This window comes from Herpailurus yagouaroundi, unplaced genomic scaffold (assembly GCF_014898765.1).
Source record: "Herpailurus yagouaroundi ecotype Mexico unplaced genomic scaffold, PumYag 197, whole genome shotgun sequence".
Lineage (NCBI taxonomy): Eukaryota > Metazoa > Chordata > Mammalia > Carnivora > Felidae > Herpailurus > Herpailurus yagouaroundi.
Window position 1 is genome coordinate 1223320 of NW_024412428.1, and position 21954 is coordinate 1245273.

The 21954-nt window shown below is 38.1% G+C and overlaps 1 protein-coding gene across 5 annotated transcripts in view; it reads right to left on the minus strand.

Annotated features, from left to right (window-relative positions):
- Positions 1 to 21954, minus strand: part of XPO4 (exportin 4) — a 117848-nt gene that overhangs the window by 64295 nt on the left and 31599 nt on the right. For 2 of the 5 annotated variants that reach the window (XM_040447998.1, XM_040447994.1), the window contains 4 exons: positions 17397 to 17538; positions 12872 to 13010; positions 2771 to 2887; positions 1878 to 2031 (listed from right to left, as the gene is read on the minus strand). In XM_040447998.1, coding sequence (XP_040303932.1) covers positions 1878 to 2031; positions 2771 to 2887; positions 12872 to 13010; positions 17397 to 17538 — 552 coding nt within the window. Of the gene's footprint in view, positions 1 to 1431; positions 1445 to 1852; positions 2032 to 2770; positions 2888 to 12871; positions 13011 to 17396; positions 17539 to 17648; positions 17820 to 21954 lie in introns of all 5 variants that reach the window. The other 3 variants (XM_040447995.1, XM_040447996.1, XM_040447997.1) reach the window with 3 other exon arrangements.

Genomic DNA, 21954 nt, shown 5'->3' on the forward strand with positions numbered 1-21954 from the left:
TGGGAACACTGTAGCTGTGCTTATTATTTTCAGATGACAGGTTTTCCAAAGCTTTATCTAAATACTTTATAAAAATATTTTATGTGTGTGTATCTTTAGACAAACTTTGTTTCCAAACTCCCAGAGCACTGTTTCCCTCTACAAAACAGTCGCTCTTCAGCCAACTACATTTCCCCCTAACGCAGAGACTTTAAAATTGGCTCCAATATATGCAGTGTAACTTTTGTTGATTTTCCCTACATTTATAATTAATGTTTTGATAGCTCCATATGGTCTGTTACTTTTTAAATCTGTCTCTAAGTTTTTCAACATCTTTCCTTTTCTTACTAACAAAAACTGGAGCAAAACTCACACTGCGACACTCAAAGGGGAAATTTTTAAAAAAGCAAACTTAAAATATGTGCCTTTTAACAACCCCAAAAAGAATATACTGAAGACATAAAATAAATTACGTGTAGAAAAATGATTAAAGAGCAAGGATAAAAAGGGAAAGTAATTGCCGTCACTGTGAGCTCTGCCCCATAAAGCAGCAGCTCACTAGGACTGCCCTGGGCAAAGAAAACTGGAGAACTCAGGGTCTAAGTCACAGACTCAACACCCTATACACAACACATAGTTAGTTTTCTACTACATGAATGTAGTAACTTGAAAATAGAAGAAAACACTGTACTTCACCCTACCTGACCCCTTTAAAATTTAAAATTTTACCCGCCAAAAACATTTGGTGATCTCTATGTATGTGAATGTAACAACCCTCGGCTCTGTTGGGATAAAGAGGGGTCTCATCCTAAATCTCTGATACGGCTGAATACGTATTTCCTGTTTGCTTATCGTCTTTTTTCTCCTAAACAGATTCCCTCTCCCCCTCATCCAGGTACCCAGGAGGAGACTGATTAAAGACACATACAACAGATTAGATCTCCTGTATATCAGATCAAGAAAAAAAGAGCATAACGTAGACAGCTAGCTGATGAACTTCTTTATTCAAAGAAGCTATTACAAGCTCAATAAAGAGTAGCTAACTCCTGAGAGTTTTAAATGTATTACTACATTGAATTCACTTAACTATCCATATCCCCATTTTATATTTGGAATAACTGAGACTCAGAGACTTTAAGTAATCTGCCTAACATCAGCTAAGAATTTGTCTGATTCAGCTATGAAAAAATTAAGAGACACTAGACAGCATTGCTTTCAATCTATCAACAGGCAGTAAATGCTCTAGAAAGCAAATCATAAACCTTAAACTAAGAACCTGCTTTATAAAGTACAAATTTCTCTACTTCAATAACTGATTTTCTGAAGAGCAGATATACGTACCTACAATGTAACTCACTTAAACTTATTTTAGATTACTAATAATTAGCTAGAAATAAAAGTTTGAGATTTTTATTTTAAAAAAGGTCACCAAAGAATAACTGTATTACTTACCTTGTTATCCACACTTGAACAATACCGTCATCCATAAAAATCAAATTAGAGCATGAAAAATTAGTCTTTAAGGTCAGCCAAAAAAATCCAGCGTAATTACACGTTACACAGAGAAAATGACTCAGTTTCTTGATAGAAATGCGCTTCCCACCTTTTTCCTTTTCCTTCCTAAGAAACACTGCTATTCCTTAGTTAGCAATAGCCCCACTATCCACTAAATGCTTTCATTTATTGAACTCTTTTCTATAAAGTTGTGAATGAAATTTTAAATCTTGTAAGTCGTCCACTACATTGTGTATTATAAAAAGAAAAGAATTAAATTCCATTTCTAAAAAAAGCGTATTTTCTTTCAACAATGTGCTTTACAAACCTGCAAAGATAAAACGTTTTTAGCCATAATTAAGTAATCTATGAAAATCACCACAATTCAGTTGTTAAAAGGATATAGTTTGGAGGAAGAAAGTTCCAGCTCAAGACTTGATTGGCGAGGGCAAGGTAGCGCTGAAATACCGAAGACATCTGAGCATTGAGGTTTTCCCGCCGGCTGAATTCCTGAAGAACTTCAACTGTTAGCATGAAGATCTGACGAAGGTCTTCTTCCTGTAATCAATCAATCACACGTATTTTTCGATCAAAAGCTTATTCAAAATGTATTCCCACTTAAGAACCATAAAACAAAACAAACAAAACCCCTAAAATTTCCGATGGAAACCACTACCTCCTTAAGAAAATTTTCCATTTTTAGGCCTGCTCATAATTTATAGCACAGTATGCTTGCCAGTGACACCGGTCGGAACGCATCTACTATAATACAAATGCTCGAGAGGTCGAGTCTTTGACAGCTACTACAGAGCTGGAGGGGGTCAGTTGCTTTGGTGCAGAGCCCTCGGATTTAAGCCAATGCCTTCACATAACTTTGCTTCAGAGCCAAACAATACATATGAGACAAAGAGCCCACACCATCTGCAATAACATTTTAACTACATGGCCCTCGTTGGCATTCTGCCAGGCCTATTTTAAGGCCCGCAGAGTCCTACCAATTGAGTTAGTTGTATCTGAACGCAGTAAGAACAGCGTAACTAATCTAAGGATGTTTGCAGCGGTATTTCCTTTTTGTTTTGTTTACAGACTAGAATTAACAAGAAATCTTAGATTGTTAGCTATGTGCACCAAGTCTCTATCCTATCCCATCCTTTATCCTTTACTAAATACTATGAAATTGCAACACAAATCTTCAAGTAGAGGCCATCACTCAACTAGACAAAAGAAGTGTTCTTACTCCATTAGGAAAAGACTGTGTTAACAATCTAATAAAACGTAAAAACAAAAATACCAATACCTGAAAAACTCTTTTGCAGTTGCCATGGAATTCCATACTGAGTCCAATGTTGCTAGTTTTGCTTGAACTTGAGAATTCGCTCAATAGTGCAGTTAGAATAGAACAGGCCAAAGTTTGCTGTAATTATTTGATAAGAAACAACTGTAAGGCATTATTTTCTCCCAATGTTTTGCTTCAATACAGCATTTGTTTAAAGAACATTTTCTATCTTTAGATCTTACACCTACCAGTCACAAAACTAGACATGACAAAGGAAAGATAGCTCTTCTTTCTAAGTAGCCTAGTAATCAACTTCACTTATACAAATCCATCTATGACTTGAACTTGGGACATACATGTATTCAATCATGGAGTGCAAATGACATTTCAAGATTATCAATGTTGAATGTATCACTTCATTCACTTCACACAACAATCCATATCCCCATTTACAGTTGAGCAAGTAAGATTTGGAGAGGTAAGTAATTAAGGCCAGCTGAGATTTGAATCCAGGTCTATGTTCTCATGTCTATAAAGTGCATAGATGAAAAATGCAACAGATTTTATAGCATCCAGAACATTAAATGGAATAGTTCACAAAAGTTTTTTAAATGAAAACTGAAGATGGTCGTTCTTAATGGCTCTATCCAACAGGCTCCTAATATCAACTTGTTGCTTTTATTCATAGACTATTTAGATTTAGAGTCAAGGTGCCAAGGATGGAGAGGATACAAATTATTTTGGCAAGTTTCCAGGGGTTAAACAGAAATATGCACACTACCTCTGAACAACCGAAAGATTAAAGTCAAGACGATACTATTTATGCGAGCTTATACAACAGCTGAACACAGTTCTACCCGCCCACCAACTGCAACATCTTTGTTCAGAAATGCTTCTGATGTCAGTACCTTGACCTTACAGATGCTTATCTTGGCAAATCTTAGCAAATATACACAAAATTAAATTCCTAATGGCATGAGTTGACATTTGCTAAGGCTGAATGAAGGATGATTACATGGATGACCAATATACTCTATGTCTATTTTTGTACATGTCTGAGACTTTCCTCTAAAAACTGTAAAAAGAATTAAATTCCTATCTGCCTCTTTATCTCAACTAAAATAAACATGCACGTCTGTATAACTAATATTTATGGATGGCACACTAGCTCATACATTCAAGCGGTTTTTAGACTTTTTCACACTAGGGAAGCTTAATAATAGAGAATATATGCAAATTCCCTCAGGAATCTCGGGTATAGACCAAGCTGCCTTCAACAATGGTAAAAGTACTCTTAATACGCCCGGTTTAGTTTAAACACACACACACACTCTCTCTCACTCTCTTTGTAACTTTACTTCAAGATATACATTTCTTTTATTATAAAAAACGTCCTCCCTTCCCCAAATCATCAAGAGAAGTGTACAAGCTTAACTGCCTCTGCATGGCCCCAGGCATATGAGGAAGAAACCTGGTCTGAGAAACCAAGCACTAAAGAGCCTCTTACAGAGAACACAGTCTGGCACATACTCACTTCATTCTACACATTAAAGGGATCTTAGAAATTCATCTTGTACCTTCCCTCTTTTTTCTTTTTTTAGTTAAAAAAAAATTGTAGTTTAAAATACGGCTTTCTTTTAAAATGGTGATTGACGATTAAAGTACCAACAATCAAAACCTCACAGATACATTTAAATAACACTGGGACCAACTATGAACATTTTAAAAACTTAAGATTTTTCAATATACCCAGGCTTTAGTGGGGGAAAGTAGGTATTAAATTCAAATTAATAAAATTCAAAGCAAAAAATTAGCGCACAGAGAGATCTAACACGATGGATTACATGGATCCTGATTCTGGAAACATTTTACAACATCCTATATTTTCTATCTTTCAGCCTTGGCTTTTCTCTCCTTTCTAAGTCAGACTTCAGTGCTCGCTTCGGCAGCACATATACTAAGTCAGACTTCAGCGAATAGAGTATTATGAACCCAGAAGCTCTCAGTAAACACAAACTTATCACTCTTACAAATAGATTATTATTATCTGTGTAATTTTCCACAAGTAATTTACCACAAACTGTTAGTGTCAACCTCTATTCACCACAAAATGGCATATTTTTAAACTATGACCACATTCAAATTTTCAATAACACAACTCTAATTAATGAAATACATGCTCACGATGAAGCTTCATTTTTATGTGAAAGAAACACTTCCTAAGAATACACGCATGTGTTTTAAGTCAAGATAGGAAAAAATGAGTGAATAAAAAGGGCAGGAGCATTGAGAGCTGAGGACTTTCTGGGGTTAATGCTGCTCAGAAAAAGGAAGACGTTTTAAAAATAAGTCTCTTTTAACTACAACCTCATGACACAAACAAGGAGCCCTCAGTGGGATGGGAAGGCTTCGTGAGTGGCAATAAAGACCATCTCTCCAAGACAGCAAACTTTCACACTGATGAAGTAAAATTCACCCATAAAAGAAAGTATATTCTTAACACATGATAATTAGGAATAAAACAGTCTTACTATATATAGATTCAGTTCTCCGAACATAAGAATATTTCGTTTTTAAGTTTTTCCCATAAAAAGATCTTAATCTTAGAAAAACTAGAAAGTACAGGAAAGTACAAAGGAAGCTGCCCACAATCCTACCATCCTGAGATTATTACTGTAAACATTTGTTCACAGCTTTCTAATTTTTAATGCATAGGTATACATCATTTATATGCCATTTCTAGCAACCTGTATGTACTGTTTTCCACTTTATACTTTTGAAATAAAAAGACAAATTTTTAAAAGTAAGTTCTTTTCAAATTGCTGCCAAAGACATAAGAAATACATAAAAATAAATTATGCAGCATGGTTACAAGTATACCAGAAACCAAATATTCTGGGGTTAACGTACCTAAAATTACCAGCTTTCAAAGAACCATAATTCAGTAAGACAGTCTCATCATTAATCATTAAAAGATTTGTTTTACTGCTCCTTAATTTGGAAGTCCTGTAAGGATTTGAGATTAGCATCATAAACATTCAATATCCCATAGCACTACGGCTCAACGGGGCCAAATTAACAGAGATTCCTGGAGAACGATGGATAACTAAGCAGTGAGAACGAAGCACTCCCACACATGTCAACACAGTATTTCTCCCTATTCACAGACCACATATCACAGTGCCCAGGACTCAATTCCCAATATGGTTCCTCACTTTCAGTGTTTGATTATCAATCAAATCTCATCACAGTCAAGTTACCTTCACAGTAGGTGCATTGCACTGTAATGAAGACAGCTAGGGAAGCAAAAGCCAAAACTGAAATCCTATGGGAAAAGACAAGGACAGCTCCTTCTCAGGACAAAGAACCGGGGTGGGGCGGGGGGGGGGACATCAAATCTGCCTCTGAGGGATCACAAATTTTTGTTTTTCTTACCCTTGTAGAAGGTCCCTGTCTGCTCCCTTCAGACTTTTCATTCTCAATGGTCATCCCAAGTGCATTACATCTTAACTCCCCTTCTACTCATCAGTACCCTCAAGCGCTGCCTCTCTGCACTCTGTCATAGTCAGGGTTAGATATTCTTTCTGTGCTTGAGACAGAGACTCTGATACTTAAGAGGGTCAGAAACAAAAGCTGTTGTGAATAATTTAGAGTGCTGAATTTCAATGAAATCAGATCAAAGCTGATTGACAAGGAGTATACGAAGACTGTCATACCAAAGCAAACAGCGATGAGACCAGTATAAAATACCATTAGTACAAATCTTAGAAGTGTAAGAGGTTAACACAGAATGCTTCGTTTATCCCAGATTATAGAGAATTAAGTTAATATCTGTTAATTTTCCAAATACAGCCAACAAACATTTTTTTTTAAACAAATTTTTTTAACGTTTATTTATTTTTGAGAGAGACAGAGACAGAATGCGAGTGGGTTAGGGGCAGAGGGGGAGGGAGACACAGAATCGAAAGCAGGCTCCAGGCTCTGAGTTGTCAACACAGAGCCCAACGCGGGGCTTGAACTCACCAGCTGTGAGATCATGACCTGAGCCGAAGTCGGACGCTCAACCGACTGAGCCACCCAGGCGCCCCCCAGCAAACATTTTTAATGCAACTTCCTCCATGTAAATTTTCCCAAAATTATTATTTCTAAGGCAATTATTATATGATGTTGTAATCAAGGAAAGACTTGGAATCTATCTACTAAAGTGTATGAGGCTTCACGCCCCCTGACAAAGTGCACCAGAGTCAGTGCGTTTTGTTTTGTGTTTGCTCCGGTTTCTTTGCTGGTGTCCACCACTCACTGCGGCCGGCAATCTGACCAGCACTAACGAGCAGTCCTGAACTGATCATCGTCGTTTCAACATGTTAGAAACCAAGTAAGAAAATGTACTACAACTATGTCCAGAAGAAATTCTAAATTAAAAGACTCTACATGACTTTCTGGAGGCTTAGTCCAAGGCTCTTACTGTTTTGACAAAGGAGTCAGAAAATATGGGTTCTAATGGTGCAAAATTTACCACCTCAAGTAACTGGGAGCAAACCGCTTCATCTATCCTGGCCTCAGTTTTCTCATCTATAAGGGGGGTTAACACCCTCTGCCCCACCTAATTCATATGATTGTCCAAAGGTTCCCATTAGATAATGCAGGTAAAAGTATTATATATATATAGCAGCTTATAATGTGAGAAGGTAAAACAACAGTATTTTTATCATTATCATAAAAAACACCTTTTTTGGTCCCACTTCTTGATTATCTACATTCTACAAAATTAAAGTCACAAGAAAACTTACGATTAAAAAAAAAAAGTCATAACTGAAGCATCACTAAAGCAATGTAGTAGATGCTCAGTAAATCTTAGTTGGATTAATGAATCAACATGTACCTCTATGCCTAACACTATTAACAAAAGGAAAGTGGAAAACGAATCCATGATGTGTTCGCTATTCTTTTAGCACTTGCGAATTTCAAAGTGAAAATTTAAATATGTAAAACAAATAGAAGACATTCAATGAGGTCTCAAAGTTATAAATGAGTTTTAGTATGTTTTCTTTCACTTAAGTACTGGAAATTCACAATTCACTAACGTTAACTGTTGTCTTCGCATTACAAGTCCTAAAGCAGCATTCTCATTTCTAGTGAAAGCCATTAATTTCATGACAGTGAAAAAATACCCTTCAGAAATGGCTTGCCTTACTCATCAGCTTACTGTCACAAGCACAAGATATTCAAACACTAACTCCAGCTGACAAAATAAAATACTCTTGTTCAGAGAGAGGACTGTCTCTTATAATAGCCTGGCTCTTACCCCAGGAGATTTATTACCAAGAATAAACTTTATGAAAGGTTGCCATACATAAAGCAGACTTCCAGCTGCTCTTCTAAGCAAACATCAATGAGACTTGTGATAAGAGAGATTAGGTTGGCTATCACATCCAGGGGCAGCACTGCTGTAGACAAGTGAATTTCTCACCCACTTCTCTCTAGCACAGGAAAGAGGAAGATAAGAGGCTTAAATACTAAATTAAAGAGCTTTAAAAGTGATTTAATATACGCCTAGTACTTTCAAAGGAAATAAACGTGAAATAGGTGAAAAACTCAGCTTAAATGTTAATTTAAACTAAAAAATTTAGCTAATTTTCTTAGGAAGTAAAGTCTCCATTTCTATCCCTCTCAAATTAGTAGAGCGGGTCTGACATTAGTACAAAGTATGATGAGGTAACCATGGCAACTTTTATAACCACAGAAGGAAAACAGCCTGTCCACAAAGACATGCACGAAACGACTATTATTTAATAATTGCACAAACACAATTACTCTGAAAATATATCATGATACCTGGAAAATGTACCGTATTTAAAAATATAACCTCCTTAGGAAATGCTTTATGAATCAGTATTTTCCCATAAAACTATCTGTGAAGAACAAACACTGTAAGAAACTTAAAGCATTTAAACGAAAAGTTATTACGTTGGTTACATGTATTTTTAAAAAATGCACTTTCCACTCATGAATAAAAGCATGAACACTTTCTTCTGATTTTAATACTTAAAATATTACCTGACAGAAAAAGAAGTGATGTAATGTAGCATGTGTCCCCAAGTTCTATAAGCCAAAGGGTGTTAGGCTGCCACAGAGGTGAAATGCACGTTCATTAGTGAATGCTCACTAAATGCACTTAACATTGCCTTGCCTCATCTGGGGAGCCCCAGACATGGACATTACTAAATTTATTTTACAAACAGTATTAGTAAAGCAGAGCCTAGAGATGGTAAATAATTTGTACAAGTTAGTAAGGTAGTAAATGGCAGAGATGGATGGGATTTACGCCTAAATGTGAATCCAAAATCAGAATCGGTGTTCTATTATACTCTACTGCCCCTAAACCTATTTGAACATGTACTTTACACTAGTACAAGGGGATGGACCACCAAAAAAATATACTCTTAGAAAGGGAAGAGGGAGAGCCAGACTACAAACAGTTTCTGACCAATGAAGGTTGATGGGGGCATTATTCTAGAAGAGTATGATGGGAAAGTTACTTACTTAACTTAGTAATTCATAAGGTCAACCCTTTCACCTGTCGAAAACCATCAGTCATTTATCTCTTCTTAAAATCTCTTCTCTTAAAATCACCCGTATAAAGAAAATGTCAGGGGCACCTGGATGGTTCAGTCAGTTAAGATTTCATGGTTTGTGACTTTGAGCCCCACATCCAGCTCTGTGCTGACAGTGCAGAGCCTGCTTGGAATTCATTCTCATTCATTCATTCATTCATTCATTCTCTCTCTCTCTCTCTCTCTCTCTCTCATTTTCCCTCTCCCTCTCTCTCTCTCTGTCCCTCCAACTCTCTCTCAAACTCTTTTAAACCAAACGTTCTCCCACTGGTATTCATGTCTCTGAGACTAAGAAAATCTTAAGTACATTCTTAAAGCATTCCCACAAACTTAATGGTCTCAGAAGAAAACAGAGAAGTATACATAGCAAAATGTTTTACTGGTCCGTAACCTCATTGTTTTAGATCTGCCGAATGAGCTAGTTTCAAGCTGCTGGGCAAGGACAAGTAGGGACGGCCACGCGGTGGCCTTTTGCCACACGGGCATTTCACCTGCTGTGTAAACGTGAAAGTACTTTTCTACTTAAATGTTTCAGCGTGCTCCCCGATGTAAATTCATCCGGCAACCTTGAAATTAAATTCTATCTCCCACTACACATTCTCTACAACTATAAAAGTTCTTAACCCTGCTAGTAGAAATTCAACTTAAAACAAAAAAAAAACTTTCTGTTTTGGAATATTTCATGAGGATATTAAAGTTATCCACTATTCTCAGAGTGTATGCACTGTGAACAGAACAAAACCTTTTCTAGCTCAAGAGTTACATCTGTTCTATCATTGTCAAAACACCGGTTATTTCAGTGACTCAAAAAGATGCAAATGCCAAGTTGCACTGGGACTACTTTCTGTGCTGGGTCAAACTACCCAAGGGGAAAGAAAGGGAAGAACACAATTCCTGAGAATGTGTTCATTCCTGAGAGGCAAGGGACTCTTGATCCTTTGCCTTCTGCGTCCGGAGCCATAAAGCTACTTGTGGGGGATGAGGACAAGCCACAGAAATTCTTCCTTGACGCTGAAATCCCAGCTGATGTGATCGCCAAACTAACCAGGGAAAGAGCGTTAGTCATAAACATATAGATCTCAGAATTACTAGTTAAGTTCCTAAAGTTTAAATCCTGGTCAGCCACAATGAAGCAAACTCCTTTACTGCAGATTGGCAAATGAAACAGTATGTCCTTAAGTAGAATCTAAAATAGGAAGAGTAACTTGATTCAGAACAGTAAGGGGCTAGGATAACATCTCTCAGTAGCAGCCTCAGGTCCAAACCTTTTCCCTACTACTTCTGGCTACTTACCTCCACTTGCTTTTCCTTCAAGCATCAACGACAGCCACCATTGGCCATGGCCATTAATCAGGCAACAAATGCTAACAAAAATCCATGCAAATGACAAGATTGCCATTATGCAACTGATGTAGGTCACCCTGAGGCATCAGCATGTCAAGAGCAAAGCTCTTCATCAGAAATGGATACCATGCCTACTAACACAAGATTAACAGAAGTAAAAAGTAGCTTCCCAATCACTTTTATCTAAAAATTTTAAATGGAACCTTGAGGACTATTTTCAAGGGAGCTTCTCACTACACAACACAAAGCCAAAATGACTCCTAAAACGCAATGATTCAAACATGCAGGTTTTTACTTTCTTTTTTAAGTTTTTAAGTAATCTCCACACTCAACGTGGTCTCAAACTCACAACCCCAAGATCAGGACTCACTTGCCCCACTGAGCCAGCCAGGAGCCCCAAAACACGCACATTTTTAAAGTTGTAAGTTTATGCAAACAACTAAATACTAAGATTAAGTGAAAAAGACAAAAACAGAAACAAAACAGACATAAAAATTAGACCTTCAGAGTATCAAAGCGCCTAGAACTGCACTGTCCAATATGATTGCCACTAGCTATGTATGGCTGTTTGAATTTCAGTTAAAAAAGAAATTAAAATTAAACATTCAGTTCCTCAGTCACACCAGCCACATTTCAAATGCTCAAAAGCCACACGTGCCTGGCACAGTGGTGACATATTGGAGTATAGATCTAGAACATTTACATCAAAACAGAAAATTCTCTCGGAGAGCAGTACTCTTGAAGAAATCTGCCACCAAAATGGCAAACAACACAGTATCCGTACAATTAAAAATCAAAACAGGAATAGAAATGCTCTGGGGCGCCCACCTGGCTCAGCTGGGGGAGCATGTGACTGGGTCTCCGGTCTCAGGGTTGTCGGCTCGAGCCCCACGTTAGATATGAGAGAGTACTTACATAATTTTTTTTTTTTTTAAAGAAAGAAATGTTCTGTATCTTGACTCCTAGAAATGTACATCTTCGATGGATACGGTAATACATGTAAATTATTCCTCAATAAAGATGATAAGGAAAAAAAGAATAGATATATGACCCCTGGCATATTCCAAAGGAAAAACAAAACATACTTTGGGTATGTAGAGGAAGGTCCAAAATCCTGACAACTCGCTTCTGTGGTCCCTCGGGTGAGACCCTCCTACATCAGCCAGACTGGAGGGCAGATGGCTAGAGAAAGAGGAGAGTGCAGGTCTGCCCGTGGTACAGGTGTGCGGGGCAGGAGGACCAACACACTATGGAAATGAAGGGACGCTGCGTGGGCTCCTCCAAAAATGTACCTGCAACCTATCCTCAAACTGTCAAGTTAATTATTAAACTCACACCGCTCACTGAGGGGCCACTGAAAGATGTAAAGTAATTCATAAAGAGTTGTAAGGTGCACAGTCGCACACAGGTGTCTTCCAAATGATTAAAGAAAAGAAACTGGGAGAATGAAAAAAACTACCCAAAACATTTAAAGACTTAATACCTGAAAATCAGGGCAGCCAGGTATTACCATTTCCAATCCCACAATATCCTTCAGCTGATTAACAGTCCACAGTTCTCCCCAGGACCACAGCTGATCACTCAACACCAGCTCCAACTCTGAAGAGGGACCACCACCAGTCACTCTCCTAGGCACGACTAGTTCTCAAAAGGCAGACAGGAGATTGAAAGGGGAGGGGGGAAACGGGCTCTCCGGAGTAATTCCATCACGGACAATGGTTCTCAAATTTGTTAACACCTGGTAGGTAGTCCAAGTATACCTTGGCCCATTACTGTAGCAACGTGAAATAATCCGTTACGTTACGTGTCACTTTATTCAAACATCTCTATTATCACCAGCAGTTGTCGAAGGCTTATTAAAATGGAGGAAAAGAAATGGCTGCATATATTACGGTGTGTTAGCTTATAGTATTTTACACCATTATAACGATGACTGTGAACACTGGCAACATGGAAAAACAGAATCAAATGAAAAAACAAAGTCCATTGCATCTAGAGTATGTAAACATATAAAAAGGGACTAAAAGAAAACACGAACGAATGAAAACTGCTCGATTCTCAGACTGTGCACTTTTTCTTTAATGTAGACGTTAGTATCGCTGTATTATTTGCAAAACACAGAATAAAAATTTTAACTATTTATAAATACAGATAGCACACTTACCACAGTGGGATTGCCACTACTTATCAACTGGCTGACTTCATGAAAAATGCTTTTGCAGTCAATTGATTTATCTAAGGATCCTCGTTTTACAATTACTGCTACTGCTAACAGAATCTGTTCCCGAACATACTTTTGGAGGCTGTAAAACACAAAGATCATTGTGAAAACCTTTACATGATCCCAATATAAAAACAGTCCCAAGTTTCTCCCTACGCCTGACGCTACTAATCACACGGCTCACATCGGAGGGTGGCACAGCCTACTGGTTATGCACTGTCTCCGGAGCCAGGAGATCTCGACTTGAATCCATGCTTCATTACTTACGGGCTTGGTGACCCTGGTACGCAAGACCGTTTCAGAGCCTTAAGTTTTCTCATCTGTGAAATGGGGGTAACATTAACAGGGTTGTGACTAGGATCAAATGTTCTTCAAACTGCGCCCAGTGCATACTAAGTGCTACATAAATGTTAGCTGCTTCAGGCAGTGTTCAAGAGATCTAAGTCAGTTCACTGAGAGCCAGATTATGATTCTACCAATAAAAAGAAATTCTGATCTAATATCCATCTCCAACCAGTAGTATAATCTTAAACCCACTCCCTTTAATGTGAAAAGGCAAAAGGCTAGCTACCCAAAATATATTATGGACACACACACATTTTAAAAAACGTTTTGGAGTGCCTGGGTGGCTCAGGTGGTTAAGCGTCTGACTTCGGCTCAGGTCATGATCTCACGGTTCGTGGGTTCCAGCCCCACATCGGGCTCTGTGCTGACAGCTCAGAGCCTGGAGCCTGCTTCAAATCCTGTGTCTCCCTTTCTCTCTGCCCCTCCCCCACTCGCACTCTCTCACAAATAAATATTAGAAAAAAATTTTAAGTTCTAAAATTCCTTATCTAAACTGTGCTCTTCAGTGTGATGGCAGAAGCAATGATCCCAAGTGAAGGAATTCTACAAAGTACACAAAGTAGACTAGACCACTAGGGCACGGAGATTTAGTTGTCCTGTCACAACCTTTTCTTAAAGGTAAGGCTCAGATAACATAACTTTATAATCCAGCTTCTAGAATGCCACAAGGATACACCAACCATGTGCCCTTTGGAATAAACCCCCAATTCCTTAACGTGGCTTACAAGCAGTGGGACCCAACCCAGCTCTCTTTGGACACTACCAATCTACCTGTTGTCCTATCCCCTGCAAAGTGTCCCCATTGGGACATAACTGATACGGTCACCCACTTCAACAGTCTGTCACGGTCAGGGACCTCCTCCTGCCCTCTCTGATCCCCGCTTCCACATTCGCTCAAAACTGCAGACACGCTGAGCTTCTTTCAGTCTCTGGCGCAATGCACAGACCTCTGAACGTCTGTGTCCTCTGCTAAGACTGTGATGTCCCTTTCTCCAGAGGGGACTCCCTGAAGCTCCCTGAACATGGTGGGCCGTTACTAAGGAGGGCTCCCCCGACACACGACAGGCATCTATTAGACATACAAACAAACATGCCCCCCATGTCAAGACTGAAGTGAAAAATATTCCTTCAAAATACACACTTGAAGCACTCATAAGCAAATAAATGCAGAGATTGTACGGGAAGAACAGGAGGAATGTGAGTTAACCAAAAGGAGTTTTTGTACATTTCGGGGGACATGATAATTTCAAATACACCGACTCCTACTAGGAAGTGAACATAAAGCTAGTTTTAACGACCCCCATTGGCAAGAATTATAAATTACTAGGAAAATAAATAATAGCTCACATTTGGTTGGTGTTTATGTTATGCAAGGCTATAAACGAACTTCACAAAAGTTAATACATTCAACCCTCACAACTACCTTTTGAGTACAATACTATTGTTAACTCTAATAGCTAATTAAATACTAATAATTTTAAAAACTAATGCACAGAGAGGGCAAGCAATCTGCCCGTGCACACAGTGGCAGCAGTAGATTCTCAACCGCCCTGCTATACTGTCAGGTGCGCCTGGCATTTCACTCTGTGAAAATGCTATCTCAATTAGGAGGAAAAAACTAGAAAAGAGAAAGTTCTGTGAACCAAACGAGAAGTATACAACACTATGTATGCAGCATTCACAGTATTCTACCTATGCGGTATACCAACAGTTTTGACTTGACTCTGGTCCATACGGTAGGAAATTCTACAAGATAAAATTGTCTGTGTCATGAAAGACAAAAAAAGGCAGAACTATTCTAGATTAAAACAGAGTAAAGAGACTAAACACAATGTATAATCTGTGGTTAAATCCTGGATCAAACAAATAACTTATAAAGGAGGAAAGGATATCAATAGCATTATTCAGACAACTGGGAAAATGAGAATATAGGATCAAAATTATATTAGATTAATTTAATATGCCAATTATATCAAGAGTATTGAGGGCACCTGGGTGGCTCAGTCGGTTAAGCCTGTGACTTCGGCTCAGGTCATGATACCACGGCTGGTGAGTTCAAGCTACACCTCGGGCTCTGTGCTGACAGCTCAGAGCCTAGAGCCTGTTTCAGATTCTGTGTCTCCCTCTCTCTCTGCCCCTCCCTGCTCACACTTTCTCTCTCAAAAATAAATAAACATTAAAAAAAAAAAAAAAAGGATGAAGTATCCTAATTTCTGCAGCATACTTTCAGGTAATTCAGGGGAAAATGCATATATGTGAGAGAAATCAAATGTGACAAAATGTTAACTGAGCCTCCACTAGGAAAAGAGTGTGTGTGTGTTCATTGTATTATTCTTTCAACTTTGCTTAAAGTTGTTGTTTTTTTTTTTTAGTGTTTGGGGGGAAATACGTAAGTGAACTATTTCAATGTGGAACCTTACAATCAACTCTAAAATAGCTCCTGAACTAATGAAAATTACTGAAGAATTAGATTGTTTTGGATAATAGAAGAGATCATGTGCATGTGTGCATGCACGCACACGCGCGCACACACACACACACACGCAATCAAAATTTACCACACATTTAAGTCTATCAAACTCTCCAGAGTTCAGCAGTTCCAACTTGGGGAGGGTGGAGAAAAACTGGGATCAATGAGCAGCTCCAGGAGCACACCCAGATGGCCTCATCAAACAACAAATTAAAATTTAAATAAAGAAAATCAGCATGAAGGAGAAGAGAAAGGTTTGAAATTGGGACAGTTTCCCCTTATTCTATTAAAACCAGAAAAAACAAGCCAAACCCTCCCTTTACATACATCTCTATCCAGTCATCTACAGAAAGTGTTACCCATTACACCTGCAACGTTTGTTTACAGGCTAAGTAAATCTTGCCTCTTTTCTCTTATGCATTTTTCTTTAGGCAAAGCAACTGGCACTTACCTGCATGCTAAATTCACGCCAGTAATTATTATTAAATATTATGAGCTCAGAAGACCGCGAGTGAACAATCCGTAGAAAGAAAGGTGTGCTCTAAATTATGTTTAAAGCTTCATGCATACTGATCACCATTAATCGACATGCCTAGTTACCAGGAGTTCCAATTAGAGAGCATTTCTTCACTGAATTTGAAAGTGTATGTGTATGGAAAAAGGGATTCAATTGTTCAACTGCACAAATGGCAAACGTGCGGTGTGCAGTGCCTCTTCCTAAAAGACAACTTGGTATTTGAAGGATTTACCAAAAAAAAAAAAAAAAAAACAAAAAAAAAACACACACACAAGCAATGAATGTACAAATCTTGTAAAATGTTCAAACAATACAACGTACATAACACAAAAAGAAAACTCACTTTTACCCTACTTCTTAAAACTGATCCATTTTCCAAAAGAAAGTATTGAACAAATTTGGTGCTTTCTCTTCTACAACCTTCCTAATGTGCATTTCCGTGCACATGTATGTGTAACACTTGGTGTTTTAATGGCACCTGACCACCCTTCGCACCCGTGTCCTGGAATACTCACCTATGTCTTACGATGCTACCGAACACCGAAAGAACGACTATGTACAAAGGATTTTCCATGGAGTCCAAGATCAACTTTTATTCATAAGCAAAATCTTTGGAACTAAACGTCCACAAAAAACCCTTAATATCCAGCACCATCTTTTCCAAGAAACAAAACCCTGTATCATAAGCTTAAATATAAAGTCGTATTTCATTAAGCAGTATAACAACCCACAACCACGTGTGTGTGAGTTTTTAAAATATGAGCCCAAGCAGAGCTTAACCATAAACATCTATCGTTAAAAACATAAAGGAAAAAAGGGAAAGAAAGAAAGAAAGAAAGAAAGAAAGAAAGAAAGAAAGAAAAGAAAGAAAGGGAAAGGAAAGGAAAAGAGAAAAGAAAAGAAAAGAAAAGAAAAGAGAAAAAAGAAAAGAAAAGAAAAGAAAAGAAAAGAAAAGAAAAGAAAAGAAAAGAAAAAAGAAAAGAAAAGAAAAGAGAAAAGAAAAGAAAAGAAAAGAAAAGAAAAGAAAAGAAAAGAAAAGAAAAGAAAAACGAAAAGAAACGAAAAGAAAAGAAAAGAAAAGAAGACAAGACAAGGGCAGCACAGGTATTTGAGCAGCGCCTCCGCCATGTACTTACTTAGGCCTTTGTAAGACATAGGTTAAAAGGAATGTTCGCAGTGACTCGATGCTACCTTTTTCCAAGAGAATCCACTCTCGGACAACTGCTTCCATTATGGCTGTGGCAGCTTGAAAGAGGACATAGTCCACTTTACTTGTTTCTGAGGAGAAAATTGGAAACTTTCTTTAAACAGCAATTCCTCCTTCTTTGAACAGTTTGCATTTATTAATTTAAAAACAGAACTTTTCAGACAAGGAATAAGATGGTTACCTGTTCTTTTTTTAATCCAGTGACCTTGCTCTAGCACCACAAAGAGGTTAGTTCCTCTCAGAAGACACCCCAGGCAGGTGGCAGCTAATCACCGATCACAATTTTCACAAACTTTCCTCACCTCTCTTCAACTGTTACTTCCAAAGCATGAAGAACTAAAAAATAACACAGCTTTAAAAAAAATAAAAATAAAAATATAAAGCAATCAGAAAATTTCCTAAGAGATTCTCACCCTGTGCAAAATAGAGCTTTGCGTTTGCAAAATATCTTAATAAACTCGTCTTTGAACATTACTATTTGTGGTGAGCCATGCTGTTAAAATATTTGTTAAGAAATTAAGCTTTGAGCAGGATGGCCCATCCCCAATAGCAAGTTCAGAAATAAACACAATCACATTCAGGTTATTTTTCTCAAAATGTTTAAAAAAAAAAAATATGGGAGTCACATTTACCCAAGGTGAGAAGTTCTTGTGAATTTTCTGATTGCAATACTGATCAAACTGAGTAAAATTCCAAAGCTACACTTAGAAAACCCCAGCCTTAACTAGCAAGTTATAGTATCTGAACTAAAAACTGAATCAGGAGGGAAAGAAAAAACAGAAAATTAACATACCTAAGAAATATTTTAATTTTCTATTTTTTCTTTTATTCACCAATACCACTACAATCAGTTTCCAAACAGCATTATCAAAAGGGAGAAACAGTCAAAACGAAGTCAAGAAAAAGTAGAAATTTTCTGAAGTTCTGAAAAATAACCATCATGTGAAATCCATGAAAGTTTATGATTAGATTGCAGGTTATTTGCCAAGATCACTAGACATGAGTATCCGAGAGCCCTGAGAAATTAACTCTAGGCATAGAATGGCATCTTCAAGAATTTATCAGAAGAGCATGAAGACATAGGGAGGCACATCATTTTCTCTCCTACTCAAGCTCAGGTCATTTAAAAATCTTGAGTGATCTTGACACAATACACTATAAAAATGGGTGAAAAAAAAGGTACACCCTACATAAATTCCATCAATTTAGACTACCAAATAGGAGTTTTGAACATAACAAAACCAAAAAGAGGACCCAATTTGGACCTTTTTAAAAAAGTTTGATTATTCCATGCTTTCTTAACATGAATTCTAAGTGAGATGATCATCAGAACTCACAAAAATTTAGAAACCTTAAAATATTATCAGTAAAGAAAGCAATAGCTTCCAAAAACGTAAACCTATCATAAAAAGATGTGTTTAAAGTTTCAGGAGGAAAAAAAAAAGTGAGTGTAAGAGGAACTGAAACAGAAACTAGCTACATCTATTTAGATCACGTAAGGAGAAATACGGTACCGCTTCATAAAGGTGATTCAAGTAATCTCTTATTATAAACCTCTTCTATAAAGTAAACGATGGTTGACTGCCTAACTTCACTTTCTATTGCCATAGTAAAAATCTTAAGGACAAGAAACCCCAGATCCTTAGTTATGGATTTTAACAAAGAAGCAAAATCTTAGGGACTCACAGAATTTCGGACCTAGAACCCCAAAGGTCACCTAATTCAATTCCTGCCTTTTAAGGCTGAAGAAAGTGTTGACGCACCAGGGGACTAAGAGAAAAGAATGCAGGATCACGTGGCCGGTGAATGTTCCTGGGGCGACACTAAGCCACCCCTAAACGCACGTGCCAAGGAAGAGAAGACCGAACGAGCTCCTTCCTGTTTCCAGAAGCAACAAAACATGCTTATTTCTAACTACCTGTGCTTACAGCCAAGCTGTTTTTCCTGCCTCCCCCTCCTTTTTGCAAGGGACGAGGGACGGAGTTAACTGCAGAAGGTGAATGACAGACATTCAACAGTTTCCGAGGTGACTCTTAGATGCCTCTGTTTGGGCATCTCTACGTTCCTACTCCCATAAGAAGCTTCTCTGAGAATGGAGGAACCTGAAAAAAAGAAAGCCAAATTCCAAATTTCAAGGAAGGAATTCTCCTAACCTAATGGATCGCAATACACCTTCTCACGAAACTGTCACTAGCCTTCATAAACCGCACTTCAACACGATATAAATGTGCAAAAGGTGCTCTATGGAACTCTCGAAGCTACCAGCAGAAGATGGGGCCTTCACGTGGATAGATGAGCCTTATCCTTGCTCTCTGCTCCAAAGATGCTTGAAATGGCAAGGTCTTGACGAGGAGCTCACAAGTCATCTAGAATTTCTGATACTTTTCAGTTGTTCTCCACTGACCAGGGCACTGTCTAGAGAATAAATTATTTTAGGCCACTTCGGCAGCAAGTTGTCCCTTTTTACCACGGTAACTTTAATAATTATGTAAATAAAATTCATTTCTATCACGTCAGCCATCTGAAACCACACAGGGCCATGAAGACAAAAATTGAAGTGAAGGAAACAATGAGAGGCAGAGCACCACATTCTGGCCAAAAAATATTTTTAAAAGAAAACTAAAACCACAGTAGTCAAGGCCCAGATGCTCAGCTACCACGACCACCTCTCTGGCATGAAAGACTTCTGTCCAAAGCACAGGCTCCAGAGCACGTGGATACACACGTGTACACAGGCACCCCAACTGATAAGAAGTCTCAGTTTCGCTTCATTTTGCTCCAACCACTTCTGAGACAAGAAATTGAAGAAACCCGTTTCTCCCCGGGAGAAGGAGAAATCACACAGAAAGAACGCTACAAAGTTAGTTGCGGAAGCGCTGGTCGGGGTGTATCTTTAACAAGAACAGAACTCAGGATTTGTGAACGCACATTTGACCAAACCAAAGTAACACCTTCCTGAATGCCAAAGACTTCTGTCTGAGGTGCAGAAATCCAAAAGTACCCTTCTGACAAAACGTGCCGGGGCGTGCAACATGCACACGCAAATGCGCGCGCGCACACAGAGTGGAAAAAGCACACCCAGAATGACAACAAAAGGATAAGAAGAGAAGGAAATGAGGAAAACTAGAAACGTAATAAAAACTTAGGTCAGAAGTGGGAAGGAAGAATTTTAAGAGGCCAGAACAGGGAAGCATCAAAGAGAAAGTCTCCCCTTTATTAGAATATATCACCCAGACACTGTATAAAAATGACATATTATCCCTAGCTAAGAATGTGAAAATTCTGAATTGCGATTGACTGCCACTTGTATGAGAAGTCTTCTTAGAGGAATTAACCCTTCTGTGCTGGTGGCAACTGAGTAAGGAGTTGAAAGATTTTCTGTGAAGTTTAGATGTAAACATTAATGTAACACAGGGCTTTGCAGTACATTAATGATTAGATTACAATACATGCACTCAACCTTTTAAATAGTTAATATCTCAAAACCCAAACTGGTTTTAAAAGCACAGCCAGAACTAGCAATACTATTCTTTAGACATTTTTATCAGGAAAACAAACGTATTCCAGACAAGCTCAAATCGTAACACAGCAACAGTACTTCATAAAATATACATACTCTAAAAAGGAAAGAGTCGTATAAACAAATACACTCTAATAACATACTTACAACTTAGATCAACTATTTCCCAACTAGTACTGAATGACAACTGCATTACAATAGAAAGTCCGATGAAACTGATGGAATCCTAATTAACGTACTTAAGGCGTATGCCATAAAAACCAGACTCGAATTATGTTAGGCGACTAGTTTAACACAATGGTTTCCTAAACTATTAACGCTGAACAATTTCAAGGCAGTGAAGACGAAAGCTCCCTTGAATTCTTAACGCTGATGTGTAGCTTTACTTCTTGTGATTTAACTCTGAATTAAATATTCTCCACAGGCATGATAGCAAGTTTTCTTAGTGCCAGAAACAAGTTCACCCAAGTATGACACCTGACCACTAAAAAAATAAAACAAATAAAAACTGCCTCATGTAGAATTTAAAAGGTGGTTATTAAAACTGACTGCTCCTCTAGTGAAAAATCTGACTCCTGAATGAGACACAGCCACCTTCAACCACCTCTGCGAGCTCCTTGCAAACAGAACAGAGCACTTTGTGAAGGTTACCTTATTTTTAAAACGCCATCTGAAATCAGGTAACGGGGCTCCTCGCATTACCGTTCACAGAGTGGTTTTATATGTGGCTACTACATTTGTGCCTCACAACAACTTAAGGCAACGAAGCCCATTAAGGAAAATGGTACCACTGTTCCCATTTCATAGATGAAAACAGGCTCCGAGAGGCTAAGTGACTTCCTCAAGTTGATACCATGGAGAATAGACCTCACAGGTCCTACAGCAGTGCTCTCTCTATTCCAACCTAACAACGCACTCATAAGCCCTTATACGGAAAGCATTTTTAACATTTAAATTTAATTGCAGG